The sequence below is a fragment of the Carcharhinus amblyrhynchos genome, chromosome 17 (genome assembly GCF_965287045.1).
Source record: "Carcharhinus amblyrhynchos chromosome 17, sCarAmb.v2.hapA, whole genome shotgun sequence".
Classification (NCBI taxonomy): Eukaryota; Metazoa; Chordata; class Chondrichthyes; order Carcharhiniformes; family Carcharhinidae; genus Carcharhinus; species Carcharhinus amblyrhynchos.
In genome coordinates this window covers 45,434,589-45,455,135 of record NC_137340.1, presented here as the reverse complement: position 1 = coordinate 45,455,135, position 20,547 = coordinate 45,434,589, and the positions used below count along the sequence as shown (strand labels likewise).

Sequence of the window (20,547 nt, the reverse complement as noted above, 5' to 3'; positions counted from 1 at the left end):
GGTGAAGAAGGCATTCAGCATGCTTGGCTTCATTGGTCAAAACATTGAATACAGGAGTTGGGATGTCTTGTTGAAATTATAAAGGCATTGGTTATGCCACACTTGGAATATTGTGTACAATTCTGGTCACCCTATTATTAAACTAGAAAGAGTGCAGAAAAGATTTACTAGGATGCTACTGGGACTTGATGGTTTGAGTTATAAAGAGAGGCTGGACAGACTGGGACTTTTTCCCTGGAGCATAGGAGACTTTGGAGTGATCTTACAGAGGTCTATAAAATAATGAGGGGTATATATAAGTCAACATCTTTTCCCAAAGGTGGGGGAATCTAAAATTAAAGGGCATAGGTTTAAGATGAGGGGGGAAAGATACAAAAGAGTCCAGAGGGGCAATCTTTTCACACAGAGGATGGTGAGTGTCTGGAACAAGCTGCCAGAGGTAGTAGTAGAGGCAGGTACAAAATTGTCTTTTAAAAAGCATTTAGACAGTTACAGAGGAGGTCAGAGGAGTGTAGAGGATATGGTCCAAATGTGGGTAATTGGGGGTAGCTTAGTGGTAAAAACCGGGTGTCATGGACAAGTTGGGCTGAAGAGTTTGCTTCCGTGCTGTAAACCTCTATGGTTCCAAAAGCGTCACTGACAGGCTGATTAAGAGACTAGCTGGTTTTTGGTTACTGATCAATACAGCAGAATTTTTGTGGATTCTGATATTGATAATTGAAACAGGCCCAAAGCCATGCTTATGAGCTCCAGGAAAGGCAAGTCATTCATTCACAGTTTAATGCGCCAAGCCATCAAAAAAGATTTAAAGATTCCTGTGTAATTCAGCAGCAAGATCTGCTGAGAGTTGCATCTCTGAAATGAAAGTTGCTTTCGCTTACACTCTGGGGTAAATCATTCAGAATTATACTTCTTCAAAACCAATTAGAAAGTCTTTTTGCTCAGCAGTTCAGATTTAATCCATTCTATTATTCAAGATTTAGTATCAATAAACCATTACGTTTCAATGATCCTGGTTAAAACAATGTATAGGACATGAGTACTTTTACTTATAACCACTTTGTCCCATAGCATTAAATCTCCAAGTATCTATTTTTAAGCATGATTTTTGTTTTGAATAATGAGGTAAAAATTTATGTTGAAGAACACAGACACAAATGGCACTTATGAACCTGGAATCCCCTTTAGACTTTGGCTTTACATCATTGGAATTTGGATTCTTACCCCGGATTTGCTGCTGGAATGAAATGTTATTCTGTTTACTGACCACAAGAGTGCTAAGTCTGACGCTTGGTGGCCAGATCATACAACATTGCTTCTTTGGCTTTTAATTGATAGTCATTTAGGAAAGCCCAGATGGTTATGGTGGGAACTAGGACTGTAATGCCTCACTGGAGCATAGAGGCATTTTTCTCGGATGGAGCAGAGTAGAATGAGCTTTTTTCCTACATCTGACAGTGCTGTATCTGACCTGTATTCTTGATGCTGACTCTGTATGCCTGAGCACAGAGAAAACAGAGAAGAAAAGAGGGGGCAATTTATATAGAAATGATGTGCAACAATAGCAACAACTTGCATTTATAGAAACATAGAAACCCGACAGTGCAGAAGGAGACCATTTGACCCATTGAGTCCAATACCAGATAGGCCCTATTCCCCTAACCCCACATATTTACGTGGCTAATCCCTCTAACATACCTGGGACTCTAAGGAGCAATTTAGCATGGCCAATGCGCTTAACCTGCATATCTTTGGACTGTGGGAGGAAACCAGAGCATGTGGAGGAAACCCACGCAGACACAGGGAGAATGTGCAAATTCCACACAGACAGCCACCCAAGCCAGGAATTGAACCCAGGTCCCTAGAGCTGTGAGGCAGCAGTGCTAACCGCTGTGCTGATAAAGTGCCTTTATCATAGTAAACTTGAAATGACATTTGCAGGCTCAAAAGTCCAGTCTCTTATACCCTTCAACCATTTCTTTCGCCAAAAAATATCTTGCTCCCCCTTGAATTTGCCGATATCATCCACCTTCTCAAGTCTACCTACACTATATCGTATTTGTGTCTTACTCTGTGTCTAGCTACCTTCTTTCAAATTACTTCATAATTAATCCCACAGTGCAAATAACAAAAACCTAATTTATGGAAAGTATTTATTTATAAACAGTAGCAAATAGATGTGTTGTCATAATATTCATTTGGTTATGAAGGTAGGGCATTTGCCACCTCTTAACACGCTTAATATTCAGATTTCAGATCTTGGCAAACACATATGCGAACAGTATCCCTAACAAAGTGGTATCGCTGCAGTTCTTTGTCTAACTTATTTTTAGCAGAGGGGTTATGTCCCAGATGTTTAATAGATGAATGTGAGGTGGGGGAAAGGGGCCTGATGCTTGAATGGGTGATGGGTGCGCATAGTGGGGTGTGGAATGGGGGGGGGGGGGGTTGCGTAACTCAGATATCTGGACCTTGGTTCCAGAAGTCCGGGGATTTGAGGCCTGAAACTGTCTCATTTTGTGGAGTTGGGAAAGGACTCTTGTTACTTGCACTCCAACAAAACCAAAGAGGATCAAACATGTTGGGTACAGTTCCACAAGGCTTCCATCTGATGCTTGGAGTGGGCCCAGTTGAGTCCACAAATTGTAATTGGAATCCTATTTATGCCACAAGACTCCAATTACAACTTTAAATTTGAAAATTTGAATGTTGTTGTGATTAACAATGACATTATTGTCAACCATTCACAAGACACTGTTCTCTGATTTCTCCTGGGCTTCAGGGCTAAATTTCCACCGCCTCTCTTATCTGAGCAGTCTACATTGAAAAAATTCTTGTCCTAATACAGTGGAGCCACCTTCTGATTTCTTATCTTTCCATTCATCCACAAGAGTTTTCCCAGATTTGACTAAACATTATCTCATTACACAACTCACATAAGCTAATTTCTTTGTGTTGGCACAAACCATTCTCACTGAAATGTAATGTTCAGTTCAGGTTATATATTTTGCTACAATTTCATGACCAGGATATTGATGTGGCATAGGTACAAAATAAATTTTGGGGGCTTGCATTGTAAAAAACAGTAAAAATTCATTCTGCACAGAAATAGTTTTACAAAAATACTCCATTGTTAACATGGAGATATCCACAGGGATCAATGCTGGGTCCTCTGTTGTTTGTAATATATATAAATGATTTGGAGGAAAATATAAGTTGTAGTCTGATAAGTAAATTTGCAAATGATACAAAAAATAGGGAGTAACAGTTAGTGCGGAGGATTGTCAGAGTATACAGCAGGGTATAAATTGGCTGGAGACCTAGGCCAAAAGATGGCAGATGGAATTTAACCTAGACAAATGTGAGGGTGCGATTTAAACGGTAGAACCTTAGAAATATTAGCGTACAGCATGCAGATCCACAGTTCCCTGAATGTCACAATTAGGTGGATAAGGTGGCCAAGAAGACATATAGCCTTCATTGGTCGGGGCGTTGAGTATAGGAATTGGGGAATCATGTTGCAGGTGTGTGAGACTTTGCTAAGGCAGTATTTGTTGTGTGCAGTTCTTGGTGCCATACTACCAGAAAGATGTTGATGCTTTGGAAAGGTTGCAGAAGAGATTTACCAGGATGTTGCCTAGTTTGGAAGGTATGGGCCCCGAAGAAAGGTTGAACAAACTTAGATTGTTTTTATTGGAGCGTTGGAGCATGAGACGGTGCCTGATCGAGGTTTACAAGATTGTGATAGGCTTGGATAGAGTGGATAGTCAGAATCTTTTCCCCAGGTTCAAAGAGTCAATTACTCGGGGGCATAGGTTCAAAGTAAGAGGGGGAAAGTTTAAAAGAGATGTAAGGGGCAAGTTTATCACACAGAGGGTTGTGAATGCTGGAATGCACACCAAAGGAGCTGGTGGAAGCCAATTCTATAACAACTTGCAAGAGGCATCTGAATAGATACATGAATAGGCGGGAAATAGAGAGTTATACACCACATAGAGGCAAGAAAATATTAGATTAGAGATGCATCTGTGTCAGCACAGACCTGGTGGGCTGAATGGCCTGTTCCTGTGCTGCACTGTCCTTTGTTCTTTATAGGTTTCTTTCTGTCCTGTAGTGATTATCTTCCTAAGGGATTGAATTTCTATGGGGATTCTGATCATGTAAAATTAAAAGTTTATTGGTCACAAGTAGGCTCACAGTTACGCTGCAATTAAGTTACACATCCTGGCACCTGTTCAGGTACACTGAGGGAGAATTTAGCATGGCCAATTCATCTAACCCGCATGTCTTTGGAGTGTGGGAGGAAACAGGAGCACCCAGAGGAAACCCATGCAGACACAGGGAGAACATGCAAACTCCACACAGACAGTGACCCAAGCAAGGAATTGAACCCAGGTCCCTGGCGCTGAAAGACAGCAATGCTAACCACTGTGCCGCTATGCCACCCATCAGGCATCAGCCTGATGCTCCATGTGAACCCTGGGTGTATATACAGTGTGGTCCCCATGTATAGTTGCAACTGGATTGTAGGAATAGATGAGTGCAAAGCATGCTGTTAGTGTTTCCAGAGACCATGTGCTTTCCTGTTTCCTTTTTTCACCCTGACAGTGAAAACGGGCCATGTTTCCCAAATGTTTCCTGATTCCCAAATTCATCTCCGGCTTCGAGTCCTGAGTCAGTCTAGTTGAATTTATCCAGCAAGAAGAGATTTAACACAGCACTGGAAGCTGGAACCAAGTCACAGGGAAAGTTACTATTTAGTAATGACCATGCTGGAGTTGCAAATTAGAAATTTATCCCTAAATGGATGGAGATGTGGTCTCATTTTTGTAATAGATGTTCAAAACTGTTTATGTATATATTATATAAGATTAGATGCAGCTATGTCAAACAGTGAACTTTGTGTAAGATTGCATGAAGCCTGTTTTTGTTTTCCTTCCCTAAATTACATATTCATTTGTTTATATGGGGCATGTAAGCAAAAATATTGGATAAAACAAATTCCTGTGGATGCTGGAATCTGAAACCAAAAGAGAAAATGCTGGAAAATCTCAGCAGGTCTGGCAGCATCTGTAAGGAGAGAAAAGAGCTGATGTTTTGAATCCAGATGACCCTTTGTCAAAGCTGACAAGTTTTGACAAAGGGTCATCTGTGTCTCCAAACTTGGGGCCTCGCCCTGGGTCAGTCCAAGCTCCCCACACTTTTACATAGTTCCTTATTTATAGTTAATCAGCTGATCAGTTGACTATTACATCACTTTGTAATTGGTTCTGTGGTTTACTGGGTCAGCTGACCCATACATCAAAGAACAAAGAACAAAGAACAACCCAGCACGGGAAACAGGCCCTTCGGCCCAACGAGCCCACGCCGCCGCATCCTCCTACACCTACCCTGCCCTGCGTGTCTGTGAGTGGAGCCCCTAACTTAGCCAGATTCAGGGGAGAATAGTGTCAATTTGGTAAAACCAATCAGCCTAAGAGCGCATCTTTGGGGTGTGGGAGGAAACTGGAGCGCCCAGAGGAAACCCACGCAACCACAGGGAGAATGCGCAAACTCCCACAGACACAGGCCCAAATCCATGTATCTGCACAGCTAGCAGTGCTAGTCACTGAGCTGTTGCGGCGCCCGTCTACCAGTCCAGGATCAAGCACACACACCGACACGAAGTACTAGGCCACTCCCGGAACCTCCAAGAGCAGCCCACGCACGACCCACCGTGTGCATGCCCCTTGTTTGACAACGAGGTGGACCTCCACCTGCGGAATAAAAAGACAAAAACGTTAACATATAAGTCTGCATTTCTGGTGTCTCCCGAGGCTCTGACCCTATTTAATACCCCCTACTATAACCCTCCATCCTTGTTTCGCTCATGTGTCTATCTAAGTAAACCTTAAACAAGTCCAACGTTCCTGCCTCCACCACCCTACTTGGTAGCGTGTTCCATACTCCCACGACCCTCTGCATGAAGAACCTTCCTCTCACATCCAAATTATACTTCTCCCCCCTCACCCTTAGATCATGACCTCTCGTATTTGTACCCAGAATAGGGAGCAGCCTCTCACTATTGACTCTATCTATTCCCTTCAGTATCTTATATACCTCTATCATGTCTCCCCTCAATCTCCGTCTTTCCAAGGAGAAAAGTCCCAGTTTCTCCAACCTTTCCTCGTAACTCAGTCCTTCCATGCCAGGCAACATACTGGTAAACCTCCTCTGCACCCTCTCCAGAGTCTCCACGTCCTTCCGGTAGTAAGGCAACCAGAACTGGACGCAGTACTCCAAATGTGGTCTAACCAACGTTCTGTACAACTGAAGCATTAGACGGCAGCTCCTATACTCTATACCCCTTCCTATAAAGGCTAGCATTCCATAAGCTTTCCTCACAACCTTCTCCACTTGTGTCGCAACCTTCATAGACTTGTGAACCTGCACTCCCAGGTCCCTCTGTATTTCTATACTCCTAATCGGTTTACCTTTTATCACGTAGCTCCTCTCTGCATTATTCCTTCCAAAATGCATCACCTCGCATTTGTCAGGATTAAATTCCATCTGCCACCTATCTGCCCAATGTACCAACCTATCTATATCCTGCTGTATCACCTGACATTCCACCTCAGTATCTGCCAACCCTGCCATCTTGGTGTCATCTGCAAACTTGCTGATCACACCACGTACGCTCTCTTCCAAATCGTTTATGTATACTACAAAGAGGAGAGGTCCCAGTACTGAGCCCTGCAGCACACCACTGGTCACTGGCCTCCAGCCCGAAAAGGTCCTCTCAACAACTACCCTCTGTCTCCTATTGCCCAGCCAGTTCTCAATCCACCTAGCTACCTGTCCTTGTATCCCATGCGCCTTAACCTTTTCTACCAGCCTGCCATGAGGGACTTTGTCAAACGCCTTACTGAAATCCATATTGATGACATCAACAGCTCTCCCATCGTCAACCGTTTTTGTCACCTCCTCAAAGAATTCTACCAGATTTGTAAGGCAAGACCTCCCTCTAACAAAGCCATGTTGCGTATCCCTAATCAGATCGCAATGCTCCAAATGCTCATACATCCTACCCTTAAGTATTTTTTCCATTAATTTCCCTACCACCGATGTCAAACTCACCGGTCTATAATTTCCAGGGTTATCCCTACTACCTTTTTTGAACAGCGGTACCACATTAGCTACCCTCCAGTCTTCTGGGACCTCACCTGCGTCCAAAGAAGAGACAAAGATTTGTGCCAGAGGCCCAGCAATTTCATCTTTCACCTCCCTAAGCAGCCTGGGATAAATACCATCAGGCCCCGGAGCTTTATCCGTCCTTATGCTACCTAAAAGCCCTAGCACTTCCTCCCTCGTAATAGATATTTCCTGCCACTGATCTACAGCTCCCTCCAAGACACCGCATGACACCGAACCCTCTCCTTCGTGAATACCGACGCAAAGTATTCATTCAGGATCTCCCCCATTCCCCCCGACTCAATACATAACTCCCCACTTTTGTCCCTAAGAGGACCAATTTTCCCTCTAACTACTCTCTTGCTCCTAATATAGGAATAAAATGCCTTTGGATTTTCCTTAATCCTATCAGCCAAAGCCATCTCTTCGCCCTTCTAACTCCCCTTTTTAGCTCCCTCCTACTCTCTCTATATTCCTCCGTACCCAGTTGTTTCGACCTAACATACGCCTCCCTCTTCTTCCTTACCAAGTCTTCGATACCCCCTGTAATCCACGGCTCTCTAATCCTACCTTTCCCATCCTTCCGCTTAACCGGAACATGCCTTTCCTGCAACATTTTCAGTTTGCCCTTAAAAGCCTCCCACTTGCCAACCGTGGACTTGCCAGCTAACAGTCCCTCCCAATCAGTGTCCTTCAGCTCCTTCCTAATCCGGCTATAGCGCGCCTTCCCCCAGTTCAGCACCCTCCCGTTTGGCTGGCACTCATCCCTTTCCATTTTTATCCTAAAGTAGCCGGACTTGTGGTCACTGTTAGCCACATGTTCGCCTACCTCAACCTCAACCACCTGCCCCGGCTCATTACCCAACACTAAATCCAGTATAGCCCCTTCCCTAGTCGGGCTAGTTACGTACTGCTCTAGGGACCCTTCCAAAACACATTTTACAAACTCATCTCCCTCCGTACCCCCAGCTCTAGGCCCCCTCCAATCCACTCCAGGAAGATTAAAGTCACCCACTACAACCACCCTATTCTTCCTGCACCTATCCAAAATGCCCCTGCAAATGCCTTCCTCCACTGACCTCGGGCTGTTGGGTGGCCTATAGTATACCCCTAGCATCGTAATCTCTCCCTTTTTATTCCTCAACTCCACCCACAGCGACTCAATCCCTAACTCCTCCATATTGTCCTCCCTCTGCACTACTGTGACGTTTTCCTTTACTAACAGTGCCACCCCTCCACCTCTCTTCAACCCTCCTCTGTCACACCTAAAACACTTATACCCAGGAACATTCAGCTGCCAGTCCTGCCCTTCACGTAACCACGTCTCTGTTACAGCCACCACATCTAACTTCCTCACAAACATCAAGGCCCTAAGCTCATCCGTTTTTCCTGTCACACTCCTCGCATTGAAACAGACACAGTTCAACCCACCAGTGTCCCTCGGAACCTCCTTCTCCCTGATAATTTTCCTTTCACCCAACTCTCTCTCAGCCACGTCCCCACCCCCCCTCCCTATTAGTTTAAACCATTCCTAAACACACCATGGTCACATTATGTCCAATACAAAGTTATCACTTGTTACATTCTAACAATCGGGACTCGAAACATGAGCTCTTTTCACTCCTTACAGATGCTGCCAGACATGCTGAGATTTTCCAGCATTTTCTCTTTGGGTTAAGCAAGGATATTGCTTTTTAAAATGACTGTGCTTGCTGTGATTTTCCCTTTATATTTTGAAAGTAATGATGGTAAAAGTCTTCAATTTCCACCCCCCACTCTCCCTCCCCCACTTCCCTCTGCAGAACTGGAGTCTTCTAAAAGGCAGGCTGAGCTTGATAAGAAAGCGATTGATGAGCTGGTGAGGGAACGAGATATTTTGAGTAAGGTGAGCATATTGATACGTAGCATGGATTAAAGTCACACAATCTCTGGAATCATGAAGTAGTTTCTAAGTGTGTTCCAATTACAGACACACAGGACTGGCTAAGTACATCAGTTCCTCTGAAGGTGTAATGGAGCACAAAGAATCTGACCTGTCTGAATAAGTACAAGATAATAGATGGTTAGCAGCAGTTTTCATTTAACACGGCAGTCATTTAGCTAAACAGTTCCTTTGACCTACTTTCTTAATTTTTAAATTGTTTTCATGGGATGTGGGTGTTGCTGGCAAGGCCAGCATTTGTTGATCATCCATAATTGCTTTGGAGAAGGTGGTGGTGTGTTGTCTTAAATGACTACAGTCCATCTGGTGCAGATACACCAGGTGGTGCTGCTGGGAAGAGCATTCTAGGATTTTGATCCCGCGACAGTGAAGGAACAGTGATATACTTCCAAATTAGGCTGATACGTGGGCTGGAGGGGAACAATTGCAAGTGGTGGTGTTTTCATGCATCTGCTGCTCATAGCCCTGAGTGGGAGAGGTTGTGGGTTGTGAAGCTGCTCTCAATGGAACCTTGGTGAGTTGCTGCAGTACATCTTGTATATTGTAGAAATTGCTGCTGCTGAGGGTGGAATTCTCCCTTTCCCCGCCAGTGGGTTCAGTGGCAGGCAGAGGTGGGGGGAGATTTTGATGGGAAGTCCAAAAATTGGTTTTATGCCAGTATGAGTTTCCCACTGGTGCCTACCATAGTGGGCTGGGAAACCCACTCATGTCTGGCACGAAATTGGTGTGTATCCTGCTCAGGGAATGCAGATGAAGGCACAATCAAAATCACTGCCTGCGGAGTGAACAAAGTCTCTGCAACTCATCTTGCTGCGCCATCACCAACTTGAAAAGAATGCCTACAACTCCTGCTTACAGCTAGCTGAACCCACCTTAACTTTAACTCCAAGGTGAAGGATCACTCACTGGACTCTGACATTCTGGACTTTGATGTTTACATGAATTAATATCCCTATCTTTAGGCTTTTTTGTTTCAAGCTATTCCTAGTTGTAAAATTTTTTTTCCCTATCTCCTTCTTGTGGTGTGTGTGTGTCTGTGTGTGTGTCGACCATCCCTGGGTTTAAATGTATGAATAAACTACAGTTCCTTTTTAATTCTAAGGAAAATTTGGTGTGAGTCATTTTAAAATTCACCTCACAAGCTGACATTTTTGGGGAAACATGCCACATTCTATTTCAAAGATTAGAATGCCTCTGCCTACAGAGAGATGGTAACAAAAAAATAAATTGGTTCAGTTTGCTTCTCTCCCCTGTCTGTAACATTTCAAGTAATAAAAAAATTGGTATTGAAAACTAGCCTCAGCGATGGTGACCATAAAACTATCATTGATTGTCACAAAAATTCACCGGCTTCACTTATGTCCTTTAAGAAATCTGCCATCTTTACCTGCTATGGCCTACATGTGACTCCAGATCCATAGCAACGTGATTGACTCTGAAGTGGTCTTGTAAACCACTCAAAGGTGGCAATAAGGATGTGTAACAAATGCTGACCTTGCCAGTGATGTCCACATCTCATCAAAAAGTGAGACAAATTGACACGCTTCATGCGTCTTCAGGAAGGAATTTTGGAAATTTATGCACTGATGCTAACATTTTCTGTAGAATGCTCTGTTACGGGGGTTGGGGAGTGACTTTGACTGGACAGGTCTTCTGCTTGGAGAGCAGATCCATGGAGCCTGCATTTGTGTCCTTGGATTCCTGGTAAAATGCCTTTTGGACCCTGATCCCACCAGGTGGAGTGTGAGGTAGAAGTTGTGGAATACAGGCATACATGTTCCCTATGGGCAGGATTTTAGTTTTGTGGTTGGGATCCCAATATTGGGATCATTTCCACATCCTGTCACTGGATGCCTCCATCTATTCCACAGGTGGTCTTCCAAACTTCTGACCCATATGTCTCAGAAAATATTTTCCCATTACTGTCACATCTGTCATGGAGTCCTTATTCACCTTTGAATTTTCTAAAAAAGAGTGGAGAGTTTAACTCTTTCTTCCCAATGGAATATATTTTTCGAAAAAAGATGATGATGGCTGGTTCTTCTTGCCTGTGGTTGTCCAGTTGCTAACATAATAAAGTGGATGAGCTGGTGGCGCAGATCGACACAAATGGATACGATCTGGTGGCCATTACAGAGACGTGGCTGCAAGGTGACAGGGACTGGGAGATGAATGTACAGGGCTATCAAGTGTTTAGGAAGGATAGGCAGGAGGAAAGAGGGGGTGGCGTAGCTCTGCTGATTAAGGACAGCATCAAGGTGGTAGCAAGGGATGATATCGGAGCCAAAGAGCAGAAAGTGGAATCGTTGTGGGTGGAGATTAGGAACAGCAAAGGGAGGAAGACGCTGGTGGGTGTCGTCTATAGGCCCCCGAATAATGATCTGGAGGTGGGGCGGGCTGTTAACGCGCAAATAAGTGCGGCGTGCAGGAATGGGACGGCAGTAGTTATGGGGGATTTCAATCTGCATATTGATTGGTCGACCCATGTTGGACGAGGTGGGCTCGAGGAGGAGTTCTTGGAATGCTGCCGGGATAGTTTCCTGGAACAGTGTGTGTTGGAGCCGACGAGGGAGCGAGCTATCTTGGATCTGGTGCTATGTAATGAGGCGGGTAGAATTAGGGACCTTGAGGTGAAGGATCCTCTTGGAGAGAGTGATCATTGTATGGTGGAGTTTCTGTTGCAGATGGAGGAGGAGAAAGTGGGTTCCCGGACACGTGTCCTTTGTTTGAATAGAGGGGAGTATGGTAGGATGAGAGAAGAATTGGCGAATGTGGACTGGGGGAGCGCGTTGGAAGGTAGGTCTGCTGAGGAGCAGTGGAGGATCTTTAAGGAGATCTTTCTTGGTGCTCAGCAGAAATTTATTCCGATGGTTAAAAAGGACAGTAGGAAGAGAGGTAATAAGCCGTGGATAACGAAGGAGGTGAAGGAAAGTGTTAAATTAAAAGCGGAGGAATTTAGAGTAGCTAAGAGCAGTGGGCGAGAAGAGGATTGGGAAAGGTTTAAATGTCAACAAAGATTGACAAAAAAGTTGATAAAGGAGGGTAGAAGAAGCTATGAAGCTGGGCTAGCGCTTAATATAAAAAAGGATAGCAAGAGTTTTTATAAATATATAAAAAGGAAGAGGCTGGCTAGGGTGAACGTTGGTCCCTTAGCGGATGAGAAAGGGGACCTAGTGGTAGGGGATGGGGATATGGCTAAGGTCTTGAATAACTTTTTTGTTTCTGTCTTCACGGAGGAGGACGTGAATAATTTGCCGGGTGTTAGCGATGGAAAGGTGGTAGGACTGGAGGGTCTTAATGACATTACTGTTACTAGAGAGGTGGTGCGCGACAGACTGGAGGGGCTGATTGTGGACAAGTCCCCAGGACCGGATGGAATGCATCCGAGGGTTCTGAAAGAAATGGCGGAGGTGATAGTGGATGCCTTGGTGGTTATTTTCCAGACGTCGCTGGATTCCGGGGAAGTGCCGGAGGATTGGAAAACGGCTAATGTTACGCCGTTGTTTAAGAAGGGTGCCAGGCAAAAGGCGGGGAATTACAGGCCGGTTAGTTTAACGTCTGTTGTAGGTAAAATGTTAGAATCCGTCATTAAGGAGGAAATTGCGAGGCATCTTGAAGGGAATTGCTTGATAGGGCAGACGCAACACGGTTTCATTAAAGGGAAGTCGTGTCTGACAAATTTACTGGAGTTCTATGAGGATGTGTCTAGGGCGGTGGATAGAGGAGAGCCGGTGGATGTGGTCTTTCTGGATTTTCAGAAGGCGTTTGATAAGGTACCTCACAAGATGTTACTGCAGAAGGTCAGAGGACATGGAGTTGGGGGTAGGGTGTTAGCGTGGATAGAGGATTGGTTGTCAAATAGGAGGCAGAGAGTGGGGGTCAATGGGTGCTATTCGGATTGGCGGTTGGTGACTAGTGGGGTGCCCCAGGGGTCGGTGCTGGGGCCTCAGCTATTTACCATTTATATAGATGATCTGGAGGAGGGAACCGAGTGTAGGGTGTCGAAATTTGCTGATGACACCAAGATTGGGGGAAAGGCAAATTGTGCGGAGGGTGTGGAGAGTCTGCAGAAGGATCTAGATAGGCTGGGCGAATGGGCCAGGAAATGGCAAATGGAATTTAATGTTGGCAAGTGTGAGGTGGTCCACTTTGGTAGGAAGAATGGTAGGAAGGACTATTACTTACGTGGCGAAAAACTGCAGCAGGCGACGGTGCAGAGGGACCTCGGGGTCCTTGTGCATGAGTCGCAAAAACCCAGCCTGCAGGTGCAGCAGGTGGTCAGGAAGGCGAATGGGATGCTGGCCTTCATAGCGAGGGGGATTGAATATAAAAGTAGGGAGGTCTTGCTGCAGCTGTATAGGGCATTGGTGAGGCCGCAGCTGGAGTACTGTGTGCAGTTTTGGGCGCCGCACCTGCGCAAGGATATTTTGGCCTTGGAGGGAGTACAGAGGAGGTTTACTAGGCTGATACCGGAGTTGAGGGGGTTGAGCTATGAGGAGAGGCTGAATAAACTGGGCTTGTACTCGTTAGAGTTTAGAAGAATGAGGGGAGATCTCATTGAGACGTATAAGATGATGAATGGGATGGATAGGATAGAGGTGGAAAGACTCTTCCCGCTCAAAAAAGACAGTAGGACTAGGGGGCACAGCCTCAAGATAAAGGGGGGGCGGTTCAGAACGGAGTTGAGGAGGAACTTCTTCACTCAAAGGGTGGTGAATCTCTGGAATTCTCTGCCCGTTGAAGTGGTGGAGGCTGCCTCGCTAAATATTTTTAAGACGCGGGTTGATGGGTTCTTGATAAGCGAGGGGATTAAGGGTTATGGGGAGAGGGCGGGAAAGTGGAACTGAGCCACGACAGATCAGCCATGATCTTATTGAATGGCGGGGCAGGCTCGAGGGGCCGGATGGCCTGCTCCTGCTCCTATTTCTTATGTTCTTATGTTCTTATGTTCTTATAATCCAGTCGCACTAACCTAACTTGTCAAGACAGAAACTTAGAGGACCCTTGTTGCCTTCAGTGGAGAATAAGTGTCAGACCCAGTCCTATCGGTTTACCCTCCGGTGGGATAGGTTAAAATTTCTCCCATTAGGCAGGGTGCAAAATCAGTGTCTCATTGATTTGCCTCCCAGTGCATTAGGTTAAAGTTGTCCCATTGCCTCTAATCCTATTCAAATGAGGCTTTATTTTAATTATATCTGTAAAGAATTGGAACACTTCCATGCCGTGTAGGAGGATAAATTTTGTTCAATCCTGATTAATTGATCTGCTGACCCGTTTGGTTCTGTAAATGATTAGGAACTTTGGCATCAGTCCTGCACATATTTTGTTAGCTCTAATCTGGTCACAGGCTTTGGCATTACGATTGGGAAAATGCAGTTAAACCCTCATGATTTTACAAAGACAATTTTCATTCTAAATGTGCACTCAGGAATTTATAGTGGCAAAGTTGATGCACGTTGTGTGCAAATACTGGCTAATATCATTGCTCACGGAGAGTTGAAGCTTACTAATGTTATCTTAAGGTGAAGAATGGTTACTAGATGGTGGAAAATTGGAACAGAACAGGCAAATGTAACTTTGACTTTATTTTAAAGTTTTTTTTGTCCTATTGTGAGGTACACTCACAACACACAAACACCAAGCAATGACCATCTTTTACAAGAGACAATCCATCCATCTCTCCTTGACATTCAATGGCATAGCCATTGATGGGGTTGCCATTGACCAGAAACTGATCTGGGCTAGATATGAGATATGTAATTGCTGCTGGGGCGAGAACAGGTCAGAGACCTATTGGATCCTTTATCTCTTTAAAATTCTTTTACCAGAATTTGGCAAAGTGTTAGTTCCGGCCAGAAAATAGCGTGCCTCCAGAGAAACAGGCTGCTTTTCTCTCTAGACCTTATGACACTTGGTCAAAAAAATAACAGATGGGCATGTTGCATGCCATCATGTAAAGGGGCAGGGCCTAAACATGCTGGCAAAGCTTGGCTGCACTGAGAACAGGAGGGGTGCCATATTTAAAGGGCACCCCAATCAGACCAAAAAATAACATACCCTCACCCCTCCACAGAGGTCTCAAGGGCTTGCCCCCTCCCACAATCAAGCTGGCTTTCACCAAGCCCCTCCCTGCAATCAGAGCTGGCTTTCATCAACCTTTCCCGTCCTGCGATCTGAGGGAACCTGTTGTAAACCACGATAACATAACGTCATGTCGATGAGGCTTCAAAATACGCCTTGGACTCAAGGATGGTGGTGGGGTTGTATGGGGGGGGTGGTGTTGTGGAGGGTGTGGGGGGTGTGGGTGGGGGGTGCGATGGTTAACGATATGTTAATGCAGTTAAATGCACTAAAATCAGGCTCATGCTCAGTGTGGATATCAGATATCCAGTTTCACCAGGTCTTGAACCCTACCATGGGAGAGTGGGCTCCAGATCCTGCCCTGTGAATTCTATGGAGAGTAACTCGCCTCTTGGCTCTCCAAAGCCTGTCCACCATCTACAAGGCACAAGTCAGGAGTGTGACGGAATACTCTCCACTTTCCTGGATGAGTGCAGCCGCGTCAACACTCAAGAAGTTTGACACCTTCCAGGGCAAGGCAGCTTGACTCCAACCATCACCTCCAACATCCACTTCCTCCACCACTGATGCACAGTGGCAGCTGTGTGTAAGATACACTGCAGTAACTCAACAAGGCAGCACCTTCCAAACCTGTGACCTCTACCATCTAGAAGGACCATGGCAGTAAATGTGTGGGAACACCACCTGCCTGCAAGTTTTCTTCAAACCACACACATCCTGACTTAGAACTATATCACTGTTCCTTCACTGCCGCTGGGTCAAAGCCCTGGAACTCCCTCCTTTGGTGTACCTATACCCCATGGATTGCAGAGGTGTAAAAAGTGGCTCACCACCATTTTCTCAAGAATAATGAGGGATGGGCAGTAAAATTTGTGATTGTTGGTCAGACATAGGTTGGTGATGGTCTAGCCAGCAGCCCCATGTTGCATGACACAATTAAAAAAAAAAATTCCATTTGAAATCTGCCTATGTAACTTTGTCATGTTGAAATTATATCTTACTGCTAGTGGCGGCATGTAACATCTTTTATGAGCAAGAGGCTTCGGCTTCAGTATGACAATTTTGCTGTGGCATTTTCCAGTATAAACATAGACAAAGGAAGTTACAGTGGGAGAAGCTGCCATAGTGCACACTGACATATGATTGTTAAAATAGGAAGACAATTGCTGTTTTATATAGATGTCTGTCTTTCTCAGAAAGACTACATTCTGAGGGTTTTATATGATTTTGCTGTGGGAATGATTAAACATTGGGGATAAAATGTTCTAAGTTAAGCAAATGGTACTTTCTGGAGACCTGTCTTGGGTCAATAGCTTAAAAAAAGTTTCTTCGCTATTCTGTCCATTAGGTGGAATCCTAGAGAAGCTAGGAGGCTCTAAATTTCAGAAAGGCTGTGATTCTCATCATAGCTACATATCACTTTTATGATTTGTAGGCTTTTTGTTTCAGGTCTCGCTCTGTCCCAACAGTGAACTATATGACTTATCAAACTTGAGTACGTAGTAAAATAACAATGGTTATGTTTTCTTTTCTCTTAGAATATGCTGAAGGCAGTAAGTGCCACTGAGAAGCAATCGAACTTGGTCAAATTACACGAGCAGTCTAAGAAGGTCCTAGAACAGGAGATTCAGAACTATAACAATGAGGCACAGAAACAGCGGAAAATCATTTTCCACCTGGAGAAAGAGAGGGATCGATACATCAACGAAGCCAGTGATCTTACACAGAAGGTTAGTCCTTACCCACAAATAAAGTTAACATGACTGAGTGACTGTAAAAAATACATTGCTTGCAAAAGCTGGCCTCCAACAGACAAAGAGAATCCATCATTTTGATGAAAGGCAATCAAAACCACGATTAATTAAACATTAAGCTGGCGAAGGACAGTTGGAGGGAGATCTGAGCCATACTGCAAGCTAAATTAATAATGGTAGATGAATAATTAAGTCTGGATGTATGGTACTTCTAGTGGGTTGGATCCCTTTTCTCTTTACAAAAGGTCTCACAACACCAGATTAAAGTACAATAGGTTTATTTGGAATCATGAATTTTTGGAACATTGCTCCTTCATCACTCTACTCACCTGATGAAGGAACAGTGCTCTGAAAGCTCGTGATTCCAAATAAACCGTTGGACTTTAACCTGGTGCTGTGAGACTTCTTACTGTGCCCATCCCAGTTCAATGCTGGCATGTCCACATCATGCCTCTTTAAAGAAGGCTGAGGGGTGACCTCAGAGGTCTTTAGGACTTTGAAAGGCTTTCAGAGTGTGGATGCAGAGAGAGTGTTTCTGTTTCTGGGGAAGAGTACATCAAGAGACAGTCAAGAAATCCAATAGGGAATTCAGAAGGAACTTTTTTTACCTAAAGGGTGAGAATATGGAATTTGCTACAATAGAGAGTGGTTGAAGCAAACAGTACAAGGGAAACTAGACAAACAAATGGAGAAGAAGAGAAATCAGGGTTATGACGATAGGTTTAGACAAGGAAAAATGGGAAGAGGGTCAAATGGAGCATAAGGATCGGCATGAACTGGTTGGGCTGAATGGGCTGTTTCTGTGCTATATATTCTATGTAATCCTATATAGTACCTCACTGCTGCTTGGGACTGAACTCGTATAAGTGACCTGAATTTTACCAGCCCACCTGCCACGGGAATCGGAGCAGGCGAGGGGTGGACCGTGGGAAGGTCTGTTGACCTTGGGTGGGATTTTAAGGTTTTGGGATGAGTGAGGCCATAAAATCCCACTCATAGATACAAAGATTCCTCTTTTGTTGAAACTCATTGTGCCTCTAAAGGTTTGTTTTCCTGCACCAGTGGCAATAGCAGATTGGGAGATAATTTGGTTGCTGTTTTCACTGAGTGAAAAAGGGCCAATTTAGAAGCAAAATCACAGAATGTATTTTGAAAACTGTACAAACACAGTATTATTACAGCGTCATTTGGCCAGTCTTAGTTTTGCAGGATTCTGCCCCTCTTATCCTGCCAGGATAAGTAATTGCTGAAAGCCAGGAACCCCAGCGTCTTCAACAGCACTCACTTCCTAAAGGAGCTGTGACCTGACTAGTGATTTGCCTCTTGTTTTTTCCAATAGGCTTATCAATTCTGCTTGAGCACATTTAAAAATGTTTAAGCTTTTTTTTGGCTCGATTTTAAAATCTGATTATTTTCTCCAATTCTTTTTACTCCGCTTTTTCCGGTGGCAGTGTGGGAGGGGGTTGCGTGATGGCACAGTAGTTGCAGTGCTCAGTGCCTCACCCGAGTGATGATCATTTTGTTACTCATGAAGCTATTAAGGGAAGGTTGACAGGCTGTTCAGCCATGTGGGAGTGTTGCAGTGAGCCAATTATCTCCCCACACTTGCTATTCCAGCTGGATAATGGTGAGAAATACAAGGCCTGACTCTTTTTGGCCATTTTCTAACTTGGACTCACAAAAGCCAGTTGGGTATATTGGTTGGAATTCAGTAAAGATCTTCTTTTTAATATTTGATTTGATTTATTATTGTCACATATATTAACATACAGTGAAAAGTATTGTTTCTTGCGTGCTGTACAGACAAAGCATACTATTCATAGAGAAGGAAACGGGAGAGTGCAGAATGTAATGTTACAGTCATAGCTAGGGTGTAGAGAAAGATCATCTTAATGTAAGGTAGATCCATTCAAAAGTCTGATGGCAGCAGGGAACAAGCTGTTCTTGAGACAGTTGGTACGTGACCTCAGACTTTTGTATCTTTTTCCCGATGGAAGAAAGTGGAAGAGAGAATGTCCGGTGTGCACAGGGTCCTTAATTATGTTGGCTGCTTTGCTGAGGCAGCAGGAAGTGTAGGCAGAGTCAATGGATGGGAGGCTGGTTTGCGTGATGGATTGGGCTACATTTACGACCTTTTGTAGTTTCTTGCGGTCTTCGGCAGTGCAGGCACCATACCAAGCTGTGATACAACCAAAAAGGATGCTTTCAATGGTGCATCTGTAAAAGTTGGTGAGATCATAGCTGACATGCCAAATTTTCTTAGTCTTCTGAAGAAGTAGAGTTAGAGCATTATATTACAGAGCATAGTGAAAAAGTTCAACTGCTGGGAGTTGGATTCCGAATTGGCAGCCCAGAAAAGGTCAAAAAAGATATCTCTTACCCTCCTGTTAGATGTGATTCCATGGTTGGAGAGCACTTGCTGAATAACCTGAGTGCCTGAACAGCTACATTAACAACTAATTTAAGATAATCAATCAAGCTCATCATCCAGACTTGAAGCATTAGCTCTGTTGTCTCTCCACAGATGCTGCCAAACCTGCTGAGATTTTCCAGCATTTTCTGGTTTTATTTGAACTTATACACTAGCTTATTTATCCTTGTTGGAAGAATAGGGACATGCCATCTGTAAACAAAAGCAATGTGTTCAAGTCTTTTTACTTCTTTGAATTGCTCGGAAGCTTGGGGAGCTTCTCGTCCCTTGTTGGATTTCTCCATGGCAACACTTTGGCCAACCAGAGTCAACTTGCCAACAAATCAGCACCCCTTACCGCTTATAAAATCATAGAATCACAGAACCCTACAAAAGGAGGCCATTCAGCCTATTGAGTTTGCACCGACAACAATCTCACCCAGGCCCTATCCCCGTACCCCACGTATTTACCCTACTAATACCCTTGACACTCAAGTCAACTCAGCATAGGCAATCTACCTAACTTGCACACCTTTGAAGTGTGGGAGAAAACCCACAGGGGAGAATGTGCAAACTCCACACAGACAGTCACCTGAGGCCAGAATTGAACGTCAGTCCCCGGCATTGTGAGGCAGCAGTGCGAACCACTGTGATATGAATTGTTTGTGATCATTTGAAATCTGTGTTCTTGCACTGGTCCTGATGAGTTCAAGATGAGAAGCTTCGGCAGTGTCTCCCTCTTTTCAGCAATATTCAAAGTTGCTTTTTGAAAACATTTTTTATGTTAAAATGGAAAGAAAGAGAAGCACTTTCCCAGTGACTGTTTAAAGAGGGTCAAAATATCAGATCATTAAAGTCTTAATCACATAAATTGCAGTACAGCTTTTATAATAGTAATATTAAAACATGAGCACTTGGAACAGAGGGAAGGATGTTAACTTATCATAGTCCTTTCCTATGGTTTAATTTGCTGAATAAGTACAGATGCCAAATGCTTTAGAACGGCTTATTTAAATGAGGCTTTGAAATCTGTCTTTTCCCGTGCTGAGCATTGACCTGAAATGCAACATTAATTAACTTCTTCATTTGAAATGAGCACAAGGATACGGCACAGGCAAGTGTTAAACAGAGTGTGGCAGAGCTTGTGTTCATGTGCCTTCTTAAGATAATGGACAACAAACTGAGCATTG

At 44.2% G+C, this 20,547-nt stretch overlaps 1 protein-coding gene across 1 annotated transcript in view; it reads left to right on the top strand.

The window, feature by feature from the left end:
• The window catches only part of cfap58 (cilia and flagella associated protein 58), a 208,674-nt gene that overhangs the window by 44,961 nt on the left and 143,166 nt on the right, over nt 1-20,547 (top strand). Inside the window, exons 8-9 of the mRNA XM_080206048.1 lie at nt 8,973-9,055; nt 16,732-16,923. Coding sequence (XP_080062174.1) covers nt 8,973-9,055; nt 16,732-16,923 — 275 coding nt within the window. The remainder of the gene's footprint in view (nt 1-8,972; nt 9,056-16,731; nt 16,924-20,547) is intronic.